The 17,975-nt window shown below is 40.8% G+C and overlaps 1 protein-coding gene and 1 long non-coding RNA gene across 2 annotated transcripts in view; one reads left to right on the top strand and one right to left on the bottom strand.

The window, feature by feature from the left end:
* Nucleotides 1-13,364, bottom strand: part of LOC143988552 (uncharacterized) — a 55,631-nt gene extending 42,267 nt beyond the window's left edge. The window contains exon 1 of the long non-coding RNA XR_013276887.1: nt 13,238-13,364. This is a non-coding gene — a long non-coding RNA (uncharacterized LOC143988552). The remainder of the gene's footprint in view (nt 1-13,237) is intronic.
* Nucleotides 13,365-13,593: 229 nt separating this feature from the next.
* SLITRK2 (SLIT and NTRK like family member 2) lies at nt 13,594-17,199 on the top strand. The gene is made up of 2 exons (XM_077488137.1): nt 13,594-13,737; nt 13,948-17,199. Exon 2 carries the CDS (start codon nt 13,991-13,993, stop codon nt 16,532-16,534), a length of 2,544 nt encoding a protein of 847 aa, XP_077344263.1. The 5' UTR covers nt 13,594-13,737; nt 13,948-13,990; the 3' UTR covers nt 16,535-17,199.
* Nucleotides 17,200-17,975: the final 776 nt, after the last annotated feature.

Below are 17,975 nucleotides of genomic sequence, written 5' to 3'. Positions count from 1 at the left end.
AAAGCACCTAAGAGCTTTATTGCACAAATCAATGTTAGGGGCTGACTTGCTTTCATTCAGTAAGTGGTGGTGCACTGGGATTAGAGTCACAGTCTAGTATACAGAGTCACAATTTCATAGCACTCTACAATGCAAGGAACTGTTTGTAAGACCTCCATTACAGACAGTATATTAGTCTAAAATGTGTGACCATCATCTGCAGTAATTTAAAGTATTAAGGTTTGGTTAGCTGAAGTGCTTCTTCTTATAGTTTCCTGCAGCATACTGTTTGTTATATATGTGGCCCAGTTATCCATACACCTGACACCCTCCATATTGTAATGAGAGTAGAGTAGCAAGGTAATTTATCTTTCTTTTCCCTGTCTATAAAGTTAGGTCAGAATTTAGATAACAAAGCAAAGGCATACTTATGATGGAAAACTGTGCCATATATTCGTTTTATTTCTTGATTTTTTTTCTTGTGCAATACAGCATGTGTTAGGCTTTAAAGGTATTTCTCAATGTGCACTCTACCAAGGCCATTTGGACCACTAATGTTTAGGGCAAAAGCCGATGAAGTGTTCTCAGGGCTAAACTACGGAAAACCATACATTGTTTAGTAAATAGATGACGTAGACAGCTAATGTATATAGCCGATGGTTGGTAGAGTAGGCAATAACATTTTAAGCAAATTTATGCTAATAATAATTGTTAGGGTGCCTGTCTAGTTGCTGATCCTGTAACTTCAAGATTTGTTTGCGTCACCGAAGCAGAGCCAGTAATAATCTGTATATCCATTCCTAAATTAATATAATGTTGCAGCCTATCCTGTCAGAAGTTACTAGAGTGTTCTAAAATTGTATTATTTCCTTGCTCAGAAGTGTCAGGTGTTTACCTTCTTCACAACCTGGGTAGAATTTTAGTTATAAAGCCTGAGCTCAAGTAGGCGGGGGGGGGGGGGGGGGTCAGCTTTCATAGATGCCTTAAATTTAAAGGCACACAATGAACTGCCATTTCTGTCTTAAAGTGGTTGTAAAACAGATTTTTTTTTAAAATCTTAATGCATTCTATTCATTAAGATAAAAAGTCTTCTGTGTGCAGCAAGCCTCTCAGCCCCAACACTTACCTGAGCCCCATCTCTATCCAGAGATGTACACGACTGCTTCGGCCATCCAGGACTCCCCCCCCCCTCAAGTGATACCCTTGAAGTCACGTGTGTTGTGACAAAATGCGTTGGGAGGAGTTTGATTACATCACTTCAGGTTGCGGCCGTGACCGGAAGTCCTGTATTTGTTTGACACATTTTTTTGTGTGGCCTGTGCTGCCATTTTTATTATGTAAACCATTTTAACTATGCAAGACTTTTAAATAAATGTGCAAAAAGCTTTTAACATTACTACACCATGGAGGACCTTCCTTTTTTCTTTTGCCTTTGACATTGTGGATTTTGGAGATATTTCCATTAGGACAAGAGACTGTGGAGATCAGGAGCTATGGCAGTGACCCCCTGGATGTTTGAGGAGGATTTAAGCTACCGCCTTAACAGCTATCGATGCATTACTAGACCTGTTTTGGGTCTATTTTTGAGGTAAGAGGCTGGTACCACTGGGGGAGGATTCTACCAAGTATATATGTGATTTCCTTATACTTTAACCACTTCAGCCCCAGATCATTTTGCTGGTCAAAGACCAGACCATTTTTTGCTATTCGGCACTGTGTCGCTTTAACTGACAATTGCGCGGTCATGCGACGTGGCTCCCAAACAAAATTGGCTTCCTTTTTTCCCACAAATAGAGCTTTCTTTTGGTGGTATTTGATCACCCCTGCAGTTTTTATTTTTTGCGCTATAAACAAAAATAGAGCGACAATTTTGAAAAAAACGCATTATTTTTTACTTTTTGTTATAATAAATAACCCCCAAATATATATATAAAAAAAAATGTCCCTCAGTTTAGGCCGATACCTATTCTTCTACATATTTTTGGTAAAAAAAAATCGCAATAAGCGTTTATTGATTGGTTTGCGCAAAAGTTATAGCGTTTACAAAATAGGGGATAGTTTTATGGAATTTTTATTAATCATTTTTTTTTACTAGTAATGGCAGTGATCAGCGATTTTTATTGTGACTGCGACATTATGGCGGACACCTCAGACATTTTTGACACATTTTTGGGACCATTGTCATTTATACAGCAATCACTGCTATATAAATGCAGTGATTCCTGTGTAAATGACACTGGCAGTGAAGGGGTTAACCAGTGGGTGGCAGTGTAGGGGTTAAGTGTTCCTAGGGGTGTGTTACTAACTGTGGGGGGCTGGGCTTTCATTTAGTGAACACTGATCTCTGCTCCAATCACATGGAGCAGAGATCAGTGTCACTAGTTGCTAGGCTGTTTGCAACGGCATTTCGCCATTCAGCTGCCCCATGAGACGATCGCGGGTATGCCCGCGGCAATCGAGTCTGCGGGACCCGCGACCAAACTCACGTGGGTCCTGGCTGGCAGGCGAGCGCGCCGCCACAGGCGAGCGCACTGCCGGCGGCGCGCTCGCGATGGCAGGGTGGCATTAAAGATTGGACGTACCTGTACTCCAATATGCCTGCCCGTGCCATTCTGCCGACGTACATCGGCATGCGCCGGTCAAGAACCGGTTAAAAGTGGATTCCCACACCTGCCCTTTTCCTACTCATCCATATTTGTCCATATAAGAAAATAGTGATACTTATCCAGGAAAAACAAGAGTCAGAACATCAGTTTTAACTTACTTCAATTATTAGATCTCTTTTGGACTGCACTTTATTATTTGCACAAGGCATTGCACTTTATGAATGGTGCACTTTAATATTAGAATATTATTTACTATTCTAGTATTGATATATTGGACTTTTCACATCAATATTTGGACTGCACTTTACTAGTATTGCACTTTATTAGAATTTTTGGAACATTACCATCACACTTTTATTATTGAGTTTTTGGACTATTATGATTATTGCACTATAACTCATGTTTATTTGGATCACTTAAGTGTTAAGTTATCGGATTTCTTTGAACACCATTTATCACCATTTAGGATATGCTTATTCCCTGTTGAGATTTGTTCTAGATATACCTTAGTTTATTCATTGTTTAGTTTTGTTAGCTTATAATTAGCACTACTTCATTTTCTATACACACAACAAATGAATGACTTCTGGCTCCAGCAATGCAAGGTTTCAGTATGGGGGGATGGCAAAATCTTGTTTGAGGAACTGTGAAAAAAGTGGATTCAGGTTGTACTCATGGTCCAAAAGCAAAAGGATAATCCTAGGAGCCTTGCTAAATGACCCCTAGAAGGGGGAGAGGTACTCACCTCCAAAATATGAGGAGGGTGGTAATCTGCAAATCAACCAACAAAAAACTAAAATATACCATGCACACACCCTATTGAGTAAACTTCTCCAAAAGATTTATTTGCAAAAATGCATAAAAATGTCAGCATCAATATCCAGAGATGCTCCCTACCCCCCTCCCACACCCACTCCCCCCAATAAGACCACACCCCAAAATCTACCTTACCAACTATATCACTCCCCAAAACACATGCCCTACCTAGTGCATAAATTGTGTGGTCCCCCAGATGGGAGCTTGTGGATTCCCTCCCAAATGGCCCCCTCCTCCCTGTACAGCACCTGTACCAAAGTACACAGCAACCCTATTATCCCTAGGAAGCCAGCACCCCACCTTAAAACCACAATGGGTTAATGGAGTGCTAGATTCCTCAGGGACTGCACTAAAATGAACCAAGCCAAAATGATGAGATCCTTCAGTGCACAGGAACACAATGGTGGTAAACAGTCCAGGGCCTGTTGAATCCTGCTGAATAGGTCACACAATCCTCAACATTGAGGTAAGGATTGTGAAAAATAATTGCTGCTGAACATATATTTCTGAAGCAGTGTTAGGTACCAATGAACTGCTACATGACCATGTGGGCAACGTGGGTATATCACTATATCACATCATATGATGAAAAATCTGATGTTACTGAACTACAAGTGCAGTCGCGGTTATAAGATCAGAATAGGCTGAGGTAAATGTTGTAAAGGCAGTCCATACATCCCTTCTAGAAACTAGATAATGTAGACTCATTAGGTATATGAGGTCCGACCTGCAGGATAGGGATGATCCCATGGGATTGGGTATCCTTTCCCTAACTTCAACCGCAGACGATATGACCTATACATATACACCCGATGTCTATGTGGTGTATGCTACTCACGATCCTTAAGCAGACTAGTCCTTATGTCCATCAGTCGTCATCTGTGATGTCGGTCTCAGCTATTCCTTGAGCAGTACAAGCTCTCAGATCTCAGTCCCCACTGTGATTCTGATGTTCCAAACAGTGATGGCAGTCGACCCAGGCAGTCCAAGCAGCAATCATTATAGTTTCTGATTCCCATTGCTGTGCTGTCCGGTTCAAAAAAATCCAGTTGATTACAAGCAGGTTGGATCAAGTGAATCAGGGCGTGAGGTGACACAGGGAGATGGGGGCCCGTCCTTCTATCTACATGTTTCATTCTGCCCACCGGAACTTCGTCGGGTACTTATGGTCCACCTGAACCTGAAGCTCATCCCTATTCATAAGTATCACCACAGTTGCTAATTACATAAACATGCAGTGCTTTCTGTTTATTAGGGCATCACATTTTATTTTGCTAACAATCTTACCTCACTGCAATTGACATGTCTATTTCAATAGATTTTCACTGTACCTGGTCATGTTAGTGAGCAGTAATTTATCTTGTGTACAGGGGCGGACTGACAACTCATGGGGCCCCCAGGCAATAGGAGATTGTGGGGCCCCCAGGTTTAAACATGGCCACCATGTAGCAGCCATCTTTATGACGTAACAATATTGTGACCTGTGGTGTGCATAGCACACTGTGCCACACAGCGTGTGTGGCTAAATTATGCTGCATATTTAACATGGCTTTTTAATCAAATTAGAAATTGTGGTCTGATTGTCTTGTTTATTTTTTTTATTTTTTTTATTAATTAATTTGAATATAATTATTTTTACATTATTTTCTCAATGCCCTTGGGGGGGGGGGGTGCAAATATTGCCTTAAGTCTAATTTTTGGGACAGAGAAAGGCACTAAGGACACATCCCCAGTCCCTTTCTCTGTAGCCTTAGCTGCACTGCAAATTAATAAACAGAAGACAGAGGCTCCTGCCCATTCATGAACTGAAGCATAGGAAACACAAATACCTGCAAATGCTGCCAGCGGTAAAAGAAAGGAGGGGGAACTCTGGAGGAAATAAGGGGGCACTTTAGAAGCACAAAGGGGCACTCTGGAGGAGTTAGTACCTTCAGAGTGCCCCCTTACTTCCTCTTGTAGAGTGCCCCCTATGTTCTGCTCCTCTGGGGTGCCCCTATTTAACCACTTGCCTACTGGGAACTTTTACCCCCTTCTTGCCTAAGCCAATTTTCAGCTCTTAGCGCTGACACACTTTGACAATTGCGTGGTCATGTAACACTGTACCCATATGAAATTTCTATAATTTTTTCACAAAAATAGAGCTTTCTTTTGGTGGTATTTAATCACTGCTGGGTTTTTATTTGTTGCTAAATAAACAAAAAAATGAAAAGAAAAAAATGTTTTTATAGTTTGTTATAAAATGTAGCAAACAGGTATTTTTTCTCTGTGTGCTGATGTGTGCTGATAAATTCGCAGTGATAGGCTGCACTGGTAGGCTGCATTGATGGGCATTGATGATCACTAATAGGCTGCATTGATGAGGAGGCACTGATGGGTGTTACTGATCAGGAGGCACTGATAGGTGGCACTGATGGGAACTGATAGGTGGCACTGATAAGGAGGCACTGATATGTGGCACTGATTGGCTGCACTGATGGGCACTGATGGAATGCGCTGATGGGTAATGATAGGTAGTACTGATGGGGCGGCACTGATGAGGAGGCACTGCTAGGCGGCACTCATGGGTACTTGAAAAATAAATTGCTAAAGCCATTTATGGGTGGCATTGATAGGCTCCACTGATGAGGCAACACGGATGAGGAGGCACTGGTAGGTGGCACTGATTGCAAGCACTGGAGGGAAGTGATTGGGATTGGGCACTGTTGGGACTGCACATATCAGTGTAGATGTCCCTTTTACAGAACCTGGTTATCGGCTCTCCTCTCCTTTCCTCATGTGGCCAGGCCAGCAAGGGAGCCAGCTGTACTTGCTGCTCACCTGCAGCAGAGTGCAGGTAGCAGAGCCAGAATTTGTAATGACAGACCAAGCTACTGCTGAGCAAAGACAGGTGCATTTAATGTCCCCCCCCATCCTATTGTGGTGTTTGAGGGAGCTCAGGAAGATTCACAGAACGCAGGGGTGGGAGGTGTGCTGGCTGGAATTCTGAGAAGGAGCCAATGCAGTGACCTCTGTTATCAAGCCAGAGAAGAGGAGGGGAGAGCACTGGAAGGAATATAGAGAAACGTGCAGTGGCTGGGACTCCTGGGAGACCAGAAGAGACAGTAGCTGGCCGGAACGGACTTCTCCTCTTTCATGAATCACAGGGAGAGGAGGGGGGAGCATGCAGGAAAGATCGCAGAGGCATCTGTACTGCTGCTGCAGGGCTAGAAGAGACAGTGACAGGCTTGATTGGCGTGAGAGCAGGGCTACTCACTGCTCTTGTAGTTATGCCCAAAGTATCACTGTAGGGAGAGAAAAGTCAGCCGTGTGCGTGCAGTATCTGGGGAAACCTGCTTATCGGAGGTATATGCTGACAGACAGCAGAGCTCTCTCTCCCCCCTCTGTCTGCTCCAGATGTTTGGCAACAGTCAGGGGTGGGCCCCCTGCTGGCCCCGGGCCCTCGGGCAGTGCCCAATATCCCCGAATGGTCAGTACACCCCTGCTTGTGTGGTTTCACAAACAGTTGGTAACTAGCCATAGACAAAGAAATGTGTCCCTGAGGAAAATAAGCAAGAAGGCATATCCCCTTTCTCCTTATTGCAGGGAAACATCACTGTTTGACATTTTGCCTCAAATAATGTGTTGAAGTGTCAGCACATCTCTTAGCCCTTGTACACACGATCGGACATTCCGATGGAAAATGTCCGATCGGACCGTGTTGTCGGATAATCCGACTGTGTGTGGGCTCCATCGGACTGTTTCCGTCGGAATATCCAACCGACAAAGTTTTAGAGCTGGGGTATAAAATTTTCCGACAACATGCTCCGTTCGGACTTTGTCCTATTGTTTGTAGAGAATTCCGATCGGACAAAGCGCCACACATGCTCAGATCAAATTCCTAGACCAAAGCTATTGGCTACTAGCCTGAACGTAGTCCCGTTGTAACAAAATAATGTCATCACGTTACGTACGATTGGATTTTCCGACAACTTTGTCCGATCGTGTGTATGCAGCACAAGTTTCGGACAAAATCCATCAGACAAAATCCGACGGATTTTGTTGTAGAAATGTCCGACCGTGTGTACAAGGGCTTAGACGGTTAGGTCCATAAAATCCTCCATGCTGCTTGCTTGTCAACGCATTTGGCAATTTGATAGCTTCCTCAGGACATACTATGTAGGTGCTGATACAACATTAAAAATATACAAAAAAAGGAAAAAAAAGTATCCAAAAATAATCAAAATGCAGTAACCTATAGCAACCATCCTGTTTGCTGTATAATTTTCAGTGATGGGTTACTAATAACTAAATGCAGTGATACCTCGAAAAGTCCTATGCCAGTGATGGCGAACCTTGGCACCCCAGATGTTTTGGAACTACATTTCCCATGATGCTCATGCAAAATATCTGGGGTGCCAAGGTTCGCCATCACTGCCCTATGCAATTACTTGCAGCAACAGTTTTTAGGAAGGATGTTAATTGCCCTGTCTGGAATACAACCACTAGAGGGAGAATCCACAAAGCTGCACACCATATACAACGTTGACAAAAGCCCCATACACACTATCAGTTTTCCTGCTGAGTTTTTCCTTCAGATTTACCAAAACCATGTAATATGAGATCAAACCTTAGGAGTTTCAATGTGTATGCAATCAGGCAGGCCCTTGCGTTACATGGTTTTGGTAAACCTGAAGACAAAAATCAGCAGAAAATCTGTTAGCCCTTGTACACACGGTCGGAGATTCCGACAACCAAATCCGTTGGATTTTGTCCGAAACTGTTGTATACACACGGTCGGACATGATGACGTTATTTCGTTACGACGGGACTACGTTCACGCTAGTAGCCAATAGCTTTGATGTAGGAATTTGATCTGAGCATGCGTGGCACTTTGTCCGATCGGAATTCTCTACACATGATCGGAGTATTTCCAATCGGAGCATTTTGTCGGAAAATATTTCCGGCAAGTTGGAAAATTTTGTCCGACGGATATTCTGACGGAAACAGTCCGATGCAGACCACACACAGTCGAATATCCGACAAAACGCTCCGATCGGACACATTCCGTTGGAATCTCCGACCGTGTGTACAAGGGAATAGTGTGTATAGGGCTTTACGCACAACAAAGGTGACCCCTAGGTGAATTATGATTTTTAGGTAAAATCAAACAAATAAAAACGCAAAGGTAAATTGTGTAGACAATGCACTATTGTTTCTTTTCAAAAAAGTGGCTGGACAAGTGATAGGTGACAGTTTTGCAGTGACAAAAACACAAAAGCTATCGGTTTAGAAAAAAAAAAAAAGAAAAGCACTCTAGGATTTCATTCAAGCAGCTGAAGCGTGATCTCTGAGTGCAGCTTCCTGCGATTCAATAGCAGCATTCTCTGACAGGGACCCACAGGAGCAGTGAGTGGGCTGTGGTCTGCAGCACACAAATCTGCCTTTCCTGCTGAATTTCTAGAAAACATCGCATTTCACCGGACATCGATTTATAGGCCACTTTGACTATTTCATCCCACCTGCTAATCTAGAGACAGGTCACACATCACTACATCCTAGCTGCTGAGAACACCCACTTAGAAATAATTGGTGGAGGGAAAACAGATGTAATTCTTGTGGGAATCACATTTTGTAACTCCCCCTCTTCATCTCATTTTATCTGCCACTGAATGTTTGGTACAAAATGTGCTTCGGGTCCAAGTAGAGAAGAAGGGGGAGTTGTAAAAACCTGTCAGCTCTGAGCAATACTTTGGTTGTGCTTTTTCTTCTCATCTGGACTGTGATTTCTAAAAAACTGGATCAAACTGAAGACAGGTGATGTCCAAAGCAGCCATCTGGATTCCCGCTGCTATTTTCTGTCCTGATTACAAAAAAAAAAAGGTTAATATTATATTGGGTGCCGAGGATGAAAAAAAAAAATGCACTTTTCCTTGTAGAAGGCACAGATTGATATGGCACATGGCAGGATTACGGCTATAAACAAAAGCATCACCAGAGATTAGTTCCCCAGATCTAAACATGGTGGTAAAAGGATGCCAACACCTTATAAAGATGTCTGCCAATCAATTGATGGTATTAGGAAATTGAGAGAGTTGTATTATTCGGTTTTCCTCTTATCTCACCTGACATCTTAAAGTGGTGTTGCCACCAAAAAATAAAAAGTTGTTTAAAATTCTTTAAAAAAATAAATAAAAAATAATTGGAAAAAAAATTTTTTACTCAACTCTAAATACCTGTTGCTAGGGGGTCCCTCGTAGTCTGCCTTCTTCCTTGCCCGGGCTGGTGACATCACTTCCCCTCGCGCCGCACAGTCACCTGGGACACATGACAGGTCCCAGACTGTACGGCATATCACGGCGCCCTGCGCAGCTCGCTGCTGTGAAGCCACAGCCGGGTGCCCACAGTACGCATGATGGCGCCGCGAGCGGAGCGGGGAACGAGGGGGGGCTTACCTGGGACAGGTAAGTGTCTGATTATTAAAAGTAGCTGCTGACTTTTAATTTATTTTTTTTAGGGGGTACCCCACTTTAAATCTGGGCTATGGGAAGATATAAAATAGACAAAGAAATTTAATCATTACTACATCATTAAATGTCAACGTGCTGCATGGCTGAAGTGTGAGAGGGACGAGACACTCAAGGAGCCAATAAGTTCACGTGCTGACAAGAAGCACTCTGATAGGAGGGGAGAGCAGAGTAATGCCGCATACACACAGTCGGATTTTCCGACAGAAAATGTTCAATGAGAGTTTTTTGACGGAAATTATGATCGTGTGTAGGCCCCATCGGACATTTTCCATTGGAATTTCCGACACACAAAATTTGAGATCTGGATCTCAAATTTTCCGACAACAAAATCCGGAGTCGGAAATTCTGATCATGTGTACACAATTCCAACGCACAAAGTTCTACGCATGCTCAGAATCAAGCAGAAGAGCCGCACTGGCTATTGAACTTCATTTTCCTTGGCTTGTCATACATCACCGCATTCTTGACATCGTGTGACCGTGTGTATGTAAGACAAGTTTGAGCCAACCTCCATCAGAAAAAAATCCCACGGATTTTGTTGTCGGAATGTCCGATTGTGTGTACGCGACATTACAGTTTCTCCTTTTGCTGTCCAATCGCATACTGGGGGTAGGACCAGAACAACCTGGTCTCAGAGTTGAATTATGCTGGGCTGAGGATATCTGTAGCCGGTTCACACAGGGGCGACTCGTCAGGCGACTTAGCCACCTGACAAGTCGCATCCCACTCTGTGCAATGGAACCGTTCTAATCGGAGCTACTCAAGTCACTCCGACTTAGAAATAGGTTCCTGTATGACTTTTGGGGCGACTTGAGGCGACTTGCATTGACTTCTATACAGAAGTTGTTTTGCAAGTTGCCGCAGTGGTCGCGTCCAGGTTGCCTGAGGCAGTCGTGCTGTAAGTCGTGCTGCCTCAGTGTGAACCGGACCTTAGTGGCAGAAAAAAAGTTCTGCAGTGGAAATCTCTGGACTGAATGTAAATATTGCAGCTGGGTTTTTTTTTTTTTAATCTTTTAATGGGGTATTCATTTTTCCTGTGGTAGTTTGGCCGGAGTTCTACTTTAACATGTAAGCTTCTGCTAGGGCTAGCAAATAAACTGGCCCCATAAAACACCAGGAATGTCATCTCTAAGTCAGCAGCTGAAGCATTTTCTGTGATTACGTCGGTACCTCTGGGGCAACAGGGCCCTAGGTGGATAGATGCATGGCGTGCATAGTGTTGAACTCTACAGGGATGCTCCACCAGGCATTTCTGGGGAATTTCATGACATTGTGTGGAAATACCTCCCTGGTGGTTATCCTAAAATAGAGTCGGAGCTAGTTAGAGCAGAAGGGCAAATTAAGACCTTAGAGAACTTCAGGGAAGGTTATGGCTCTAGTGTTTTGTCCTTTCTGTAACTTTCCTCTGAATTATTTTTAATCAGCTACTGTGTACTCAGGTATGAAGGAGAAATTTATTTGCTTAAGGGAAAAAAATATATAGTAATAGTAGGCCTGTAGTATGTAATAAAGACTGCAACCTAGTGTTTCTGGCCTTGGAAGTAAAATAATAAATACACACAATGTAATTTAACCCAATAGTATACCTTGCTTAATTCTTGCGTTACGAATGTACGAGCATATGTCGCTGAATCTGCGAGCCCCGCGTGCACCTGATAAAAAAATATACCACGCAAAACACAGGATCCCATACAAATGGTAACATTTTCTCCACTGCTCATGCCAAACAACCCCTCTTCAAATGTCATCCTGTATTTCTCTCCACCACCCACAGTCCATCCGGCCAAGAAACAATCAGTTCAGTGATCACTACTTTGTGTGAAAGCAGTCGAGAGGGAGAGAGAGAGAGAGACAGAGAGCCCTGAGTTAAGTCTCAGGCAAAGTTACATTGATGCAGCAACGATTTGTGCACTGGTGCCAGCATCAAGAAACCTGCATTCTATGCTTCTCTTATAAATAATGCTTGCTTTCATAATCCCGAAGACAACCTTTGCTATCTGCGCCTTGCTTTTGATGCCTGGAATCTGCTTATTCTTTTTTTTTTTATCCCCATTTAAACAGTCCTGTGCTGTTCTGCGTTTTCCTATCAAAGTAATTCTACTTATTAACCACTTTATTGCTAGGCTTTCAAGAACATTCCATTTATTGAAGAAATATATATTGCATAGATCCTAGAATACTGCGTAACTGCAGAAATTATTTTTTTTTTTGCTAAAAGCCACTGATTCTTTGAAGGCAGTGATGGTGCAGTAACCCATAGCAACAATGAAAAACAAGCCTTTGCTGTTTTTTTTTTTTGTTTTTTTTTTGCGACTAGACTAATTATACCTGATTTCAGAATTGTTGTACTGGGCTTTTTAATATCATAAAATATGTATAAAAAAAATTAAAAATGTAAAGAAACGTGCAAATTCCAATTAGCAGTCATTTATAAATCATCTTTTACTGATCTGACTACCATAAACTGAAATTTGGGTGCTAAGGGAATAAGGATTACAGGTCTTTTTTGAAAAAATAAAAAAAATAAAATGATCTCCTCGCACTTACTCTGGCATGCAAAGAGTTAGCCCGAGCTCCCTAGCCAGGGTTTATGAATCTTTGCCAACAAGAGTTAATGAGCTTCTAGCCACAAATAGGTTAAAAGGCACCACTGACACCATACAGAGTAATTGCTGTAATAATGATCCAAATATTCTACCGTTCAACACAGAGATGATTTTATATGGTCCACACATAATTACATCTAGACTACAGGACCTAACTCACAAGTCCTCCCAGTGGTCCCATTACAGGACAAAATCGCGTTTGAGGATGAAAAGCTGTCCATCAAATCCTGTCTTTTCCCTGCCCCTTCTCATTACAACTTGCCAAAGGTCACTTGGGCATCTACAGCCCATCCACCTTAGTCTGGGGATGCAGGGGCACATTAACTCCTTCATCTCCAGGCTTCAGAACCCAAATCCCAGAAAAGCAATCTAGGGGCCTTTCTCCCTTTCTAAACAGTTAACCATCTGACATCAGTGGAATTGCAAATGATCTGGTGTCAGCATTTAGCAGTCAACACACAAGCATTTAGATAGAATCAGCTATTATATGCATTAGTTTTAGCAGGTCAAACATGCACACTAATTAATAGAGACATGCATATCGCTCCCGATTACAAAGATTTCCAATGCATATGCTGCACAGCTGTACATACCAGACAAGCCAGAGCAGGTGATACACATAGACATTGCTTGTATGCATCTGTGCATAAGGATGGAGGGGGGGAAGGATAAAAATAAAAGAAAACTCAGGGGGGTGGAGGGATAAAAATAAAACCAAACTCACATCATTTTCCTGAATGTAGTGCAGCTTATAAGTGATGCTCAGGAATATTTGAGGAAGAGGGAGGGGGTTGTGCAGCCACTGTCCTCTTCAGACAGTCAGAATCCAAGGATCACAATGAGTTTCACACTCCCTTTCCTATAATGAAAGGGACAGATCACATTTGAGCTTTACAAGAGAGTACAATAGACAGGCACAACGTGTTTGCAGTGCTCCCCCAGCAACAAATTTACAGAGCGTGACGTCACCCCCCTCTCAGTCTGAGGGAGCCTGCAGAACAGAAGGGTCTACAGAAGCCCCACTTATAGCAAAGCAGAGAAGGGAAAGCAAGCCTACGGTGAGAACTACTGCCAGTCACTGCAGACTCCCACTCAGATAACTTCTTCCCACATCTCCCCAGAGATCATGGACGAGGACAAATGAGATGAGCTTGATTTCTCTGCTTTGATATGCAAACCTGCATCGGACCTGCTAAGAAGAACAACCTCATGCTTTCCTGATGCGTGAGTACACAGTTGACATTGCAATATATGTTCTATGCTTATACTGGGAAATACAATGTAACATTAGGGATCTGCTTGAGAATAAGGGCATGGGGGAGTTTGCAATGCCCTACTCAATTAATACGATTTATTTAAGCATCCTCTGCATATATTGGGGTTTCTAGCTATATTGCAGTTGCAAATGTGTTTTCCTTTTCTTTTATTTTCAAGGTTTTAACGTAGGTACCAGATCTTGGATCTGTGGGATATAAAGATGCTGAACAGCATTTTGTTGCTGAGTGTTATATCAGTGACTGCGATCTTAAAGACAGAGAGTCGTAAAACTGCCAAAGACATATGCAAGATTCGCTGTTTGTGCGAGGAAAAGGAAAATGTGCTAAATATCAATTGTGAAAACAAAGGCTTTACCAGTGTCAGTTTACTGCTTCCACCACAGTCTAGAATATACCAGCTTTTCCTTAATGGCAACTTACTAAGCAGGCTGTACCCGAACGAGTTTGTCAATTACTCCAATGCGGTGACTCTACATCTAGGCAACAACGAGCTGCAAGAGATCAGGACTGGAGCTTTCAACGGGCTAAAGACACTGAAAAGATTGCATCTAAATAATAACAAATTAGAAGTATTAAAAGAAGAAACTTTCCAGGGCCTTGAGAGTCTTGAATATCTCCAAGCAGATTACAATTTCATCAGTGTCATTGAAGCTGGGGCTTTCAACAAACTGAATAAATTAAAAGTATTGATACTGAATGACAACCTTCTGCTTTCTCTACCAAACAACGTCTTTCGCTTTGTACTTTTAACCCATTTGGATCTGAGAGGCAATAGACTTAAAATGCTGCCCTTTGCTGGTGTCCTTGAGCACATTGGTGGGATCATGGAGATTCAGCTTGAGGAGAACCCTTGGAATTGTACTTGTGATTTGATTCCACTGAAAGCATGGCTAGATACCATTACAGTGTTTGTCGGGGAGATTGTCTGTGAGACCCCCTTTCGGCTACATGGGAAAGATGTCACTCAGCTTACCAGACAAGATCTGTGCCCCAGGAAAAGTGCCAGTGATACAAATCAAAGGTCTGTTCACCCAGCTTTTCCAGATACTCGTGTACAAAGGATGCCTCCAACATTTAACCCTGCAGTAACCCCAACCAGACCTCCCAAGGCCAGCAGACCTCCAAAAACTAGAAACAGACCCACTCCTAGAGTAACGGTGTCCAAAGATAGGCAAATCTTTGGGCCTATCATGGTTTATCAAACCAAGTCTCCAGTTCCTCTAAGTTGTCCTGAAACTTGTGTTTGTACCTCACAGACCTCTGACAGCGGCTTAAATGTTAATTGCCAAGAGAGAAAAATCAGCAACATATCTGATCTTCAACCTAAGCCCAGCAGCCCAAGGAAATTCTACCTGACAGGCAATTATTTGCAAATTGTTTATAAAACTGATCTTCTTGAATTTAGCTCCCTGGATTTGCTACATTTAGGAAATAACCGAATTGCAGTTATACAGGAAGGTGCCTTTTCCAACCTCACAAGTTTACGTAGACTTTACCTTAATGGCAACTACCTTGAAGTACTCTACCCCTCTATGTTTGATGGTTTGTTCAGCTTGCAATACCTTTATTTAGAGTACAATGTAATTAAGGACATTTTCCCACGTACATTTGATGCTCTGAGCAATCTTCAGCTCTTGTTCCTAAACAACAATTTGCTGAGATCACTGCCTGATAATGTATTTGGTGGCACAGCCCTGACAAGGCTAAATTTAAGAAACAATCACTTTTCTTACTTGCCTATAAAGGGAGTTCTTGATCAGCTCACTGCCTTCATCCAAATAGATCTTCAGGAAAACCCTTGGGATTGTACATGTGATATTTTAGGTCTTAAGAACTGGATTGAACAATCAAGTTCAACTGTGGTTGTCCAAGAAGTAACCTGTGAGTCACCACTGAAACATGCCGGGGAGCATTTAAGGATTATGTCTAAGGAGACAATTTGTCCAGAAAACCCACATTTAGCAGATGCCACTATGTTATCATTTAATCATAAATCCCACACACCACATCCTTACAGTGTATCACCAAGCCCCTACCCCGAATTGCACTCTGAGGTTCCACTGTCAGTGTTAATTTTGGGATTACTAGTCGTTTTTATCCTGTCTGTGTGCTTTGGGGCTGGGCTTTTTGTCTTTGTACTCAAAAGAAGGAAAGGGGTACAGAGTGTTTCAGGCAGTAGTGCAAACAATTTAGATCTCAGTTCTTTTCAGCTCCAGTATAGTTCATACAATCCCAGTTCCAACGACAAAACTGAGGCTCATGTGTACAACTACATACCACCACCTGTTGGGCAAATGTGCCAAAACCCGATCTACATGCAAAAAGAAGGCGATCCTGTTGCTTATTACAGAAACCTACAAGAGTTTAGCTATAGCAAACTGGAACACAAAAAGGAAGATCCAACTGCATATACAATAAGCACAACTGACCTGCTGGAAAAGTCCTCTACCCCAGCAGAACCAGAACTTTTGTACCAGAACATTGCAGAGAGGATAAAGGAGCTGCCCAGTGGAGGGGTAGTACATTATAACTTTTGCACCCTGCCCAAAAGGCAGCTTATGCCTGCATATGAGTCGAGGCGTCAGAATCAGGACAGGATTAATAAAACTGTTTTATATGGCACCCCCAGAAAATATTTTGCTGAACAATCTAAACAGGAGCATCTTTTTCTTCAAGGAAAAATGCAGTCAGAGCCAGATTACCTTGAGGTTTTGGAAAAGCAAACTGCAATAAGTCAGCTGTAGGCAACATTGCTCAACATTGCTACAAGCTTACTGGTTATATGAAGTGTCAGAAGCAATTGTGCATACACTGTGTATGCCTTTTTTTATGTTACACAGGTACAGATACATTGCGTTACCATCAGTTTTGGGAACAATGTATCTTATTTTCTTTTAATGTATATTCTTTTTAAATTATTTCTTTATTTTACTTTTAGAAGCAGTCTCCTTTAAATGAATGTTTGCTTTTATTACCATTGTTTTTATCTTTACTTTTACATTTTTTGGTTTAAATAGGATTGAATTTGATCTAATGTTCTAAACAGTAGAAGATCTCCAAAGATCTCAGTGAACTGAACTTTTCTATGTAAATAACATTCTGTTTTAAATCAACTACCAACTGCAGCCACTGGGCGTCACTTGTTTGAGTTAAAGTGCCTTTGCACTTTAAATAACCTAAATTGTGCTTTTAGCTTTTATACCATGGATATATTTTAATGTGCAGTATTTCTGAAAGAGAAAAAAAATATATATTATATATATATATATCCCCCAAAATAAGAGGTCACTTTTGTATTTTACATTGCATTGATTAAAAAAAAAGGATTGATTTTACAGGGCAAGAAATAAATAAATAAAGAAATGTTTAAAATGTGTATCTCTTCCTGAAATGTAGATGCAAAACTATAGATTCATAGAAATATAGAAATAAAATGCTTCTTTGAATATATATATATATATATATATATATATATATATATATATATATATATATATATATATATATATATATATATATATATATGTATATGTATGTATATATATATATATATATATATATATATATATATATATATATATATATATATATATATATGTATATGTATATATATATATATATATATATATATATATATATATATATATATATTTATATTAATATATATATATATATATATATTAATATAAATATATATATATATATATATATATATATGTATATATATATATATATATATATATATATATATATATATATATATATATATATATATATATATATATATATATATATATATATTTATATTATATATATATATATATATATATATATATATATATATATATATATATATATATATATATATATATATTTATATTAATTAGTATAATATTAGTTTTCATTTCAGCTCTACTGATGTTAATTGTTTTAAGACTATTTTCCTAATTAAAACAGAGTTAAATAACTGAAATACAATTTTTGTCTATTAGCTTTTAATATTTTTTTATTGATTGCAACATGCATTTGGATTTTGGTGCAAAAACACATGGTAATGCTTTGTGATTTGAAAGCTTGCAATGCTACGGTAATGTAATATTTACAATATTTTCAACAAAATTGCCAATTAGGTCTGCCGTTATTAGAATTTATGCCACATCTGCTTTGGGTATGCTCTAGATAGCT

The sequence above is a fragment of the Lithobates pipiens genome, unplaced genomic scaffold (assembly GCF_037356315.1).
Source record: "Lithobates pipiens isolate NorthernLeopardFrog02 unplaced genomic scaffold, aLitPip1_a1.2 Scaffold_1, whole genome shotgun sequence".
Lineage (NCBI taxonomy): Eukaryota > Metazoa > Chordata > Amphibia > Anura > Ranidae > Lithobates > Lithobates pipiens.
This window is presented reverse-complemented; position numbering and strand designations above follow the sequence as displayed.